The 10879-nt window shown below is 46.0% G+C and overlaps 3 protein-coding genes across 3 annotated transcripts; 2 read left to right on the forward strand and 1 right to left on the reverse strand.

Annotated features, from left to right (window-relative positions):
* Positions 1–2574: 2574 nt before the first annotated feature.
* Positions 2575–3846, reverse strand: LACBIDRAFT_313233 (uncharacterized protein; the record flags this gene model as incomplete). The annotated part of the gene is made up of 5 exons (XM_001888767.1): positions 2575–2865; positions 2922–3148; positions 3206–3411; positions 3461–3533; positions 3585–3846. The coding sequence occupies 5 exons, from the start codon at positions 3844–3846 to the stop codon at positions 2575–2577; spliced, it is 1059 nt and encodes a 352-aa protein (XP_001888802.1).
* A 1659-nt stretch (positions 3847–5505) lies between these two features.
* LACBIDRAFT_313234 (uncharacterized protein) lies at positions 5506–5788 on the forward strand (the record flags this gene model as incomplete). The annotated part of the gene is made up of 2 exons (XM_001888718.1): positions 5506–5648; positions 5710–5788. 2 exons carry the CDS (start codon positions 5506–5508, stop codon positions 5786–5788), a joined length of 222 nt encoding a protein of 73 aa, XP_001888753.1.
* Positions 5789–5998: 210 nt separating this feature from the next.
* LACBIDRAFT_192047 (uncharacterized protein) lies at positions 5999–7782 on the forward strand. The gene is made up of 7 exons (XM_001888719.1): positions 5999–6318; positions 6369–6443; positions 6491–6910; positions 6960–7101; positions 7156–7211; positions 7265–7383; positions 7441–7782. Exons 1-7 carry the CDS (start codon positions 6020–6022, stop codon positions 7677–7679), a joined length of 1350 nt encoding a protein of 449 aa, XP_001888754.1. The 5' UTR covers positions 5999–6019; the 3' UTR covers positions 7680–7782.
* The last annotated feature ends 3097 nt before the right edge of the window (positions 7783–10879 follow it).

Here is a 10879-nt window from a genome sequence, read left to right on the forward strand (position 1 = left end):
TACGAGTTCGAGTGGCCTCGTAAAAGTTTGAGGGAATCTTCTCATTCCTTCTGTTGGCAGCAGCTACAGCTGCTTCCGTGAGAGGAGTGACTCCATCTCGGTATGCAGCGGGAATACAATCGTAATCCGGTCGTAGGAGGAGTTTTCCGACTTCTTCACGCGCAGACCCTCGTCCAAACTGGGAACGAATCGAAGGGCGAGTGGAGTACATGGTGCTGACGGACTCTTGTTCATCCGTTTGCAGGAACATCTTTCGCATCGCGTTGAAATATTCCTTGATGTGGGAGTTGCAGACTTCGCATCGTCGTTGTAAGACTACGTAACCAATTAAGATGTCCTTTTTGTTAGTATGCCAGGCTAGCATCCTGAGCATCTTCCATTCTGGATCGAATGCGAATGGTTGACGATCGCCCTCCTCCAAGAAGGTTTGAAAGGCGTCGAGTACTTGATACATGGCTAAGAAGATCTGGGCCACTTCTTCGAGGAACATGGGCGCCACCGAATAATACTTCACCGAGTCCACAGTGTAGTCGTTGATATATTCGGGATCAAGATTGATCCTATGGAACTGGTCGATTATCGATGGGAGATTGTTCCAAACGCCGTCAATGTGAGGCGAGTACCAGCGCCATAGGAGATCTCTAATTCCCTGAGAGTCTTCTAAGGATCTCCCGGGAAGTCTCCCGTCAACACCCCCAAAGTAGATCAAGGGGTCATCGTCAATGGCTGAGTTGAACTGACGATGGTAACGGGCCAGGGATGCCGACAAGGGCTCGTCATAGATCATAACTTCCTCGTAGGTAGCGATGCCTTCGAAGATACGATGATGCTCCGTAGGCACTGTTGCATCCTTGGCACCTAGCGTAGAGATGCTTGATATAGTCGTCAAGTAAGTGAGCGATGGCGCATCCGAAAGGATTTGTCCTGTCTCATGCAAAAACGCTAGGTTTCGGCCAGGAGGATTGATCGGCACAACGCTGCCTTGCGGCGCGCTGGAACCCGACTGAGGAAGGGGTAGTGGAGCTGGAGCTTTCTGTGAAGACAACCCTGGCTTAGATGGTTTGGTTTGTGACGCGACTGTCGCTTTCCCTTTCGCGGGAGGAACAGCGGGGGTAGTAGCACCCTTCGCACTCTCTTCCGCAATTGGCGACGTAGCTGTCGTTTTTCCCTTAGCAGAAGGAACAGCTGGGGTGCTAGCACCTCTAGCGCTCTCTTCCGCGAGTTGAAGGTTTTTGGAGGTAGCTCTGGTTGAGCGACCGGTAGTTTTTGGTTTGTCAGAGGGGTCGGCGTTGTCGGTGTTGGATAAGGAAGGGGTAGCCATGGTAGTGTAGCTGAAGGAGACGAAACTTTAGTCTATTTCTTATATACACTGGCGGCGCCCTGTCTGATCGTAAAACTTCGCCGACTAAGTCGAGGAAGATCCTTCATCCGGTGTGTGTGGCATAGCTAAATCGGGTAGAGTCGGTTGGGAGAGGGGTGGACTGAATGAATGAGGGCGATGGGTGAAGGATCTAGCGGTGGGCTAGACGACTAACTGAATTCGGATAATCGGAATTACTAAGGTGAGTCGAATAACCGTGAACGCTGTGGCAGCGCTCCAGGGCATACTCGCGCGAACGCAGGAGGGACTGCGCTCAGCAACGAGTGGAAAGGAGTGGGTAGTGGACGGTACGGCGAGGGAGAGGGATGGAGGAACGATGTGACTCGTAAGTGATGAGTCATACTTACTATGACGTGATCAACAGCCTCCGAGCTCTCCCGGAGCGAGACTTCAACATCGGATGTGAAGTCCGCGGTGCCCCCACCAATGTGAAACCTCAGTGCGTGCGGGGACTTCGTGCGCGTGAAGTCTCGTAGTACCGTAGTTGAATGTTGTAGTATAGTATCGATGAATAGAAGTAAGTGGAGAGAACGCGACTATTGAGGTCGCGCTCGTCTCCTAGGGTTGCCTAGAAGTCCTAGGCAGACCCTCGTTAACCCAGAGGAAGGGCTCTCGTATCCTGTGGAGGAGGGAGCATTGTAAGGGGGCTCACCCTTGGTCTTACCAGCAGTGGACACCTTAGACTCATCACGCGAGCTTGGTAGCAAGATGATGGTGGTTTAATGTCTAGAGATTGCTACGTACAATAATCGTCAAGAAGTCAAGATTATGTAAGCGAGTCTGCGCGTATTCTCCTATTCCGTATCACAGATGCCGTTAAGAGCAATTTACAGGTTTTCACCTAGTAGCTAGGCTAGAGCTAAGAAACAGCTACTCCCGAGGTTGCTGCTAAAAAAATCGAAACGACGTTGGATGAGAGGAATGGATACTACAGAGGACTGACTCATTTCGAGGCTGTTATACTTTTAGTGGTTTGTTAAAGTCTTTCATTGCGATAAAAACCTCCAATTGCAACATTCTCATATTCTCGTCACTTCCCTCCAAATAAAAACTCGGAGTCTCCGATTACGTTACTTGATGTCTAACTTGCCTTAATAATTCTAGATTTTATCTGGAGGTCGAGGCGGCAGTATACTTCATCTGATCAATCGTTGCACATGAGGGGGAAAAACACGCTGAAAATATTTTTATTTTCACCGTTCCACTATGGATCGGAAGTTGGTTTGATGTCGGTCCGAGGCTACTTCAAAAGTCCCACTCGAGGGCCCAGAACGCTGCTCGAGCGACGTCCAGGTGGGATCTGATATCTCTGTAAACTCTATACGGGTATTAGGTTCATCTGACCGTGGCAGGTGTGTGTTCAACGTTTCTTCAGATTTTTCTGTCGACTCTTCCACTGCTTCTGGGTCCGGTCCTCGGCGAAAGATACGGTAGAAGAACGCAGCAACAACAACGAGGTTGCAGACAATCATGGATGTCGTGGCCTACCAAGAAGTTTGTAGAATTTAATGACAATGGCGAGAGCTAAAGGGATACACACCTCAATGTGAGCCGTCATTGTGATGATGAACCCGTCGCTCGATCCCAGGTTAAAATTCCCCTTAATTGATCCATAAAGTAAAACACAAAAAGTGATAGATGCAATCAGAGTCGTGAAACTCGCAGAGAATGTTATGAGGATAAGGCATCGTTGAGTTTGTGGAAGCCTGACCCGCCAAAATGTAATCAATGGAAAAAGAGTGAGCAAGGTGTCGCCAGAAAGATCCACTTCAAAAACACAGAAATTAGACGCATAGCTAAAATTACAATTGAGGAACGACGCACAAGAAGTAGACATCACTGCAGCCTTTATGCAAGATTCTCCTTGGAACATAAGTTTGTTCCCCGTACGGCAGGCAACAGAAAGAGCGACGACACAAACAGTAAAAGTAAGAACAAGATAAGATGCAAGGGTCAAAGAAGCCCGTCGAGAGTGGTGGCCAGGAGGAAATATTCTGGCCATTGATAAGGCCAGGCTGGTGCGACATGACCTGACGACCAGCGTTAGACTGCTGGGATAAAAGAAGATTATACTCTCACCAGATTATCAAAAACCATAATAAAGTTGTAAACCAGAATGAATCAATAATCCCTTTGTCCGAGTCGTATACAACTGTGTAGAAAAATCTATAAGCGCAGCAACAAAATAGCGGGAAATACTTACAAGATCTGTGATAGAGCACCCACAAGCTTGCGAGGTACGTTGCGTCGAGTCCCAAAGGAAGGAGTAAAAGAAAGTCATCCCACCACAATCGGGACGCCGACCAGCGCTGAGCGACGCGGAATATTGTTGATAATAGTGCAACTGAGTGGAGGACTGTCAGAAAAACTAGATTAATTGGGGAGAAGGTGCAATCCGTGAATGTCAAAGATGGCGCAGATTTAACGCGTTGACGAGACGTACCCATCCAAGGCTGCTGTGGCATGGCACTGGACGTCCTCCACGACGTCTTTTGCACGGAAGCGCAGTAGTGAGGGTGGCGATAAAGGTAAAGTGAAGAATATTCGAACAGGGGAAACGACTCTGACAGACTCTGACGTTGATCGAGTCCAGACGCCCATATGAATAGGGTCACGTCAATGTGGCACTGACATTTTCTCGCATGTCAAACTGTCCCTTCGATGCCGTTATTGCCTAGGTCCTCTTGACCTGGATCAACAAACAGTCGTCTATACTTAGCAATGATTTTCGGTAGAGGATCGTCGTGGTGGCAGAGATCCAGAAATTATCACGCACGTGATGGTTCCAAGCGTCTTTCAACAGTAAAACTCGCTAGGTATAATCCTTTCTTGACGCGTCATTTCTAGGCTGATACAATTTATACAAATGTGTTTCTTGGGTGTTCCTTGGTCACAGAGAATCCCTCAACAAAACGGTACATCGCAAGTAAAAAATAGCCACTGTTATAGCTCAAAACATATTTTCAAAAGAATGGCAGATCTTTAGCTAATTATTTCAGACTGAAAGCGCCGTTCTGTCACGGACTAGCTTTCTCACAATGACGCAGATAGAAACGTCAAATAGATGCGTACTTATTGTGCACGCAACACCAGGGGAAGTTGTAACCTCATTAAGACAATACAAATGCGCACACGGCGTGGCGGGGTTGGGAGAGTTCGTCCCGGTGCCGAGTGGCAGCAAGAGAACCCGTTATCTGTTAGGCTGCTGATGACTTATAAAACCGCTTAGGAGGGGAACTCACAGTTCTAACTGCTTAGGAGGGGAACTCACAGTTACGCGATTCAAACTTTCTCGCGTGCCTGAGGTCAGAGGCGATCATCGTGTACTCGAGGTGAACTTGACAGGAATTACATCCACCTGAGAGCGACAGGCGTTTCGATCGTGCAGATGGTAGCCAGTATAAGTCAGATGCCTCAGTTCAGTCCTTCAGATGGAATGAAATCCGCGAGAGTCGGCTCACAGCGAAATTGATATGACCGCTAGTCCACGTAGTTTGTGTGGGGTAAACCTCTAGCGTAGAAACGCAAAGCAACCTTGAAGGCTAAATGTAGCTGATTGTAGACAGACAGCGTGGAGCCGGTATTGCGCAACTTTGATAATTCATGACGGTTGAGCCACATTTTCGGCCGAAATGTCCTCTACCTCTCAAATTTGACGCTTGTGATGGTTCTTCTATTGGAAACTTGAAAGAGATAACCGACGTTCAAGTGAGCTGACATCGTCTTTAGCAGAGTCTGATTAGAAACAAAGATTTGGAGAATACGATGGTTGATAAGAGGATTAGTAGATTGTGAGAGATGAGCGCCGTTTGTCCAGGACCGTCCTGGATCAGAACTATTTGAGAAACGGAAGAAGTAAGTGCAAGGCCATCCAAACTGGCCAAATGATTTGGGCACGCTTGGAAACGGCTAAAAGCAGATCGGGGGGCTTGGAGCGGATGTTCGTATCATGATCATAATGGTCCTACTATCCTAGGTTTCCTCGTTTTAGAGTGCCCACTAAAGTCACATGACGCCAATTTTTCTGTCAAAGGAAGTGCAAATGGTCGGCCGCCGACAACGACAACCCATAGCTGAGCAGCTAAAAAGAAGCTTAAGATCTTGGGGCGGAAGTTCGCATCAACATGACAAGCATCTATTTTGAAACGCCCCAGTCATCGAAGGAACAGGAGAGCCTTGATGAGGGAGGAAAAGTGGCTGAGCGCGATATCGATTCGGCCAGCATGCCAATTGCCCGAGTTGTCCCCATTAACGCCAAATTCCGAAGGTAAGTCCTTTCGTAGGCTTGAGAATATCGTGGATTGCTGTTAAACTTTGAAGGTACGCAGAGAACGCGTCGACTCGGATGAAACCAGCGCCGAAAACCTAATGAAACGACCACTGGAGCTGTGGGCGTCATGGGCTTGATGTAAATCAAATGTCGGAAGCAGGTGCCAGGGATAACCAAGCGTTTTGATGTTCGCAACAATGGATGCTGGTGCTGTGGTGGAGGTATTACGAAGAAAGCTGGGTGAACGGAGGATACCAAGCGGACACGTGAGTGCATCAATTGGCTTGTGATTGAAATGCAACTCATTTTACTCTCTTACATATAACTAGTCTTCTACTAATCCACAACGTTGACCGTTGACTCACACAATGACGACGACGACAAAATCATCAGACGTCCTGCTGCTCGGCGCAACAGGCTTCACCGGAACACTCATTATTCGCTATCTCTGCGCTCATCCACAGCGCCATCTTTTCACCTTTGCCATCGGTGCTCGCTCACGGTCGAAGCTCGATGCACTCGTCCAAAAGTTGGACGTCCCATCTTCTGTGCAACTTGTTCAAGTTGACGTTACGGACAAGCATCAAGTTGAGGAGGCTGTCAAAAGTACCCGCGTTATCATCAACACTGTTGGTCCTTATTGGAAGTGGGGAACGCCCGTCGTTGCGTGAGTCTCTTCTTCGCGACCGATAAAATACTCTAACGCAGTTCCCCCAGCGCATGTGTCCGAAACGGAGTGCACTACGTCGACCTTGCAGGTGAGACACCATGGGTAAAATACATCATCAATCGGTATGTCTCTCCTTCCCTCTGGTCGATAATCTAACCTCTTCCATCAGCTACGACTACTACGCAACCATTACCGGCTCCATCATCGTCCCCCAATGCGGGTACGACTCCATCCCATCCGACATAAGCGCCTTCCTCGCCAACAAAACCCTCAAAGCCCACTCTCCCCCACTCAACCTTGGAACCAGCACAACAGCCCACAAAATCCGCGGCGGCGTCTCCGGAGGCACACTCGCCTCAGCCATGACAGCTATCGAGGAAGTTCCCCGCTACGAGCGCAAGGAAGCATCGCTCCCGCACTCACTTAGTCCCATCGTCGGCGTGAAACCCTCGCGGCCGCAGTTCTGGTATAAGCTTCCGATACCGGGGGCTAAAGAGATATATGGCGCGTTTTTCTTCATGCAGCCTACGAATCGGGCGCTCGTGCAGAGAACGGCCGGGCTTTTGGAGTTGGAAGCCATTATGCATGGTGGTACGTCATTTTTCTTGTTGGAGTCTACGTAGCTTACTGAGGTTACTAGACCGAAAGGAAGCTCAACTCGAGAGATATGGTTCTAATTTCTCGTATGATGAGTTCATAGTGATGCCTTCGAAATTGGTATCCACCATGGTGACGACGGCTTTCGTCATTGGTGTCGGAATGTTGGTTCTCGTCCGGCCCGTGAGTACTCCACATTCCTCAAACCATTTTTTTTTGTTGATGGTCCGCGTATAGTTTAGGTGGCTGGTGAAGAAATTGATGCCCCAGCCCGGGGAGGGTCCATCTGAAGAGTGAGTTTACAAAATGCCGCCAACGAAATTTCGTTAACTCTGTTTAATTACAGACAAATGCAAAATGGATTCATGCAATGCACGAACCTCTCCGTATCCGACTCTTCCCCGCCTGTGCACGTCCAATCCGTCGTGAAAGGGCACGGCGATCCGGGGTACTCCCTCACCGCAAGTACGTCACCCATCCCCCTCCCCACCATATACATATACTAACCACGAATTGCAACAGTAATGATCTCCGAATCGGCACTATCCATCATCCTCCCGCCACCCTCCCAAACCGAATCACTCAAAACTCGAACAGAAGAAACGCAGATCCATAATCTGGGTGTGTTGGCGAGGCAAGGTGGCGTGTTGACGTCTATGACGGCGTTTGGGGATGTGTTGATCAAGAGGTTGGAGGAGACGGGGAAGTTTGAGTTTTCGAGCTGTGTTGTTGAGGAAGGCGAGGCGAGGAAGGGTGTATAATATACTAGTATACAGGGTTTTATAATATATGTGAGAGTTGGCCTACATACGGAGGTTGAACTGCCTGTTCTTGGTTAATATATATTATCGTTGTTGGCGTTTGAGGAGCGGTAGGAGCGTAGCGGGGGAAAGGTGCTGTTCACTGGCAGGTGCCAACTGGGTGGCAACTCGAAAATTTGTGAGTGTGCAAGTAATCAAGTACAGTAACGGATGCACCTTTCTAACGATCTTTGTTAGTATATCGGTTAGTACACGCGCTTGTCAAGAATATACACTAAGATGATCCGCGCGAAAGCTGGGTTCGACTCCCAGACAGAGAGATCCACGGAATGGCAGAAGAATATTTTTCTTACAGTACCAAACTCTAACGTTTAACCACAGTGTCACTTCCACGCGAAACCGTAGAGCCCAGCGGGGGAATGCAACAATTTCGAAATCAAAAGAGACGAGGACGCAATTGTGCTGCTTTGAATTTATCTCTATTACGGCCTCGAGACTTCAACAGATTTGTCTTATTGCAAGAAGTGGATGTGTATTTTAATCTTTGTTAGTACATCGGTCAGTACACGCGCCTGCCATTATGCCTTTAAAGTGAAACTTGATGCGCGCGAAAGCTGGGTTCGACTCCCAGACAGAGTGTGTGATGTAGACTCCAAATCGTTTTACAGTAATGTAGGGTCTCAATTGGGTTTCAAGTTTCAGCCCCCCAGACAGAGGAGCAATCATGGAGTCTTTTTTTTGTTTTGTTTTACAATATGTAAACTTCAACCAGAGTGTGATATTGCAGCAGCACTTTTGCATCTTTCGTGTCTTCGAGCTCGAAGTGACTTGTCTAGATCTTACATATTCCAAGAAGTGCATGTGTATTTAATCTTTGTTAGTATATCGGTCAGTACACGCGCTTGTCATGCCTTGCACGAAACCGAAACCTTGATGCGCGCGAAAGCTGGGTTCGACTCCCAGACAGAGAGTGTGGTGTAGGCAACAGAATTTTTTTGTATGGCACCCAGGAGCAATCATGGAGTCTTCTTTTTGTTTTAAAGTAAACTTCAACAGTGCTTGAAGGTCCGGTTAATTAACTGGAAAATAACCGAGACCAGACTGGACCTAACCACAAAAAGACCGGACTGCAGTTAGTGGTTAGTCAATTCTGGAAATGAAATAACTGGTTATTTTGCAGTTAACTAACTGTTAAAAAACCGGTTATGACCGGTTAAAACCGACCCTATTATACCCCTTCAAAACACATCTAAAAGCATGAGAAACAATAAAAATCTGACAGAGTTATGGTCAAATTGCTAAAATATTGGCCAAAAGAGTATGCTTTCAAGAATATTATCATAAATTTGTTAATTCTTCACCGAATTTAGCGTTCTTGGGCTTATTTTAAAGCTACGATACATGGCAATAATGTTTACTGTAAGAAATATGAGAAATATATGCTGTTTTAATCGATTTTCTATTTTTTCGGTCCTAACTGGTTAGTAACTGCAACTAACCAGTTTTGGATGGTTATCTTCAGTCCAGTTAGGTTATTTTGGGTCTGGGAACGAACCCTAACTGGTCTCGGTCTCGGTTAGAGCCCCTGGGCACCCAATAACCTAACCTAACCAGACTTTTAAACACTAAACTTCAAGCAGAGTGTAATATTGCAGCAGCACCTTTGGCGCAAAAACTTCAAAGAATTGAGGACACTGCTGCAGCTTTGAATTTCTCTCTATCCAGACTGGTAAGACTTGTGTTATTGCAAGAAGTGCATGCATACTTTAATCTTTGTTAGTATATTGGTTAGTACATGTGCTTGTCATATCACAAGTTTGTCGCAATTAGGTGGATGTGCGAAAGCTGGGTTCGACTCCCAGACAGAGAGATTCAAGAACTGCCAGTTTTGCCACTTTTTGCAAAAATCTGCATCTCATATATGGCCATATATTCAACACAATCGTCACAATTCAATGTATTGTATGTTGTTTTGACATAGCCATATAACCTAACAAACATTGGCAACCTTCACAAGGATTGTGAAATCTGCCGACCATTATATGGCCATATATGACCATATACTGTTTTAGGCTGGCAACGAGAAAAAAGATTTGAATCTACTAGCTATTGTACATCTTGTAGATACTCAGTTGCCGTGGTTGGAGCGTTTAACTTTTTTGACTAGGAGGTCTTCAGAGTGGCTACAAGCTCGCTTATAGTAAGTTATACATAAATAATTTTTTCGTGTTCCACTGGGTTCAATCTCAAGGTCTCAGGGTCTCATCTCAAATTTACTCATGTGCTCACTCAATCTCAGGTCAGTTCCATTAGGTAAGGTAGGTGGGAACTATATGGCAGGATTTGAATTCATGATTGATCCAATTGCTTCTCAAGACTATTTTGGGAATTATTTCTAACGGCAACCATTAGGTAATGTCCACCTCCAGGCCCTGCCGATGTTTGAAATATACACTGATCAAAAGTAATGTCACATGATTTTTTGGACAAAGTTGGTGCTGTAACACAAGAACCAAACATTTTAAGGACTAAACTCTGGTGCATGAAACATACCTAAGGACATGTAGATTGTATATACCAAGTCTGGAGATGAACAAATAAAAACTCAGGATACAGCAGGGCATTGACTATGACAACTCCCAAAAATGGGATTTGACAAAATGGGAAATTCTGAATGACTGCAACCTACTGGAAGCAATTCACAACTTGAGGAAGAGATATTTTGAACACTTGGTCTCCCTGCTATTGTTATGAGCTTCATAAAGTCTTTGGGCTAGAAAATTCTATATCCTCCCCTAAAAGGTAAATTTGAACTTGTTCTCAATTTATGTATTTTTCACTCAATATATTTGTTGGAATGAGGTAAAATAACTCCCCATTGATGTTTGTAGTGTGTATAATACAAAAGGTAGGTAGAAATGTTGAAATGAACATTGCATAATGTCTGTAGAAGCTAATTTCCAGAGTTTGTCTGGAAGTAATCAAGTATCTACAGCATTGGTCCTTCTTTTCTGCAAGAAGAAAAAATGCTACCATCCTTTTGAGTTAATTCATGGAGACTTTGGATGTCTTTTAAACAATGCTGGAAGTATAGCATGATAGCAAATAAATTTACACTGGGTATAACTTGGAAAGTCCCCAATAAAAGTACAATTTGCATAGAGCAATCATCCTAGACCTATTCTTGACATTTTTCTTGG

Source organism: Laccaria bicolor, genomic scaffold, assembly GCF_000143565.1.
Source record: "Laccaria bicolor S238N-H82 LACBIscaffold_58 genomic scaffold, whole genome shotgun sequence".
Lineage (NCBI taxonomy): Eukaryota > Fungi > Basidiomycota > Agaricomycetes > Agaricales > Hydnangiaceae > Laccaria > Laccaria bicolor.

Excerpts from the sequence above, each read along its gene's own strand:
- LACBIDRAFT_192047 (XM_001888719.1), top strand. The coding sequence starts at position 6,020 with ATGACGACGACGACAAAATCATCAGACGTCCTGCTGCTCGGCGCAACA. Across the intron at positions 6,444-6,490 it reads GTAAAATACATCATCAATCG|CTACGACTACTACGCAACCA; the intron begins GTATGTCTCTCC and ends CTCTTCCATCAG. Across the intron at positions 6,911-6,959 it reads TTGGAAGCCATTATGCATGG|AGACCGAAAGGAAGCTCAAC; the intron begins TGGTACGTCATT and ends ACTGAGGTTACT.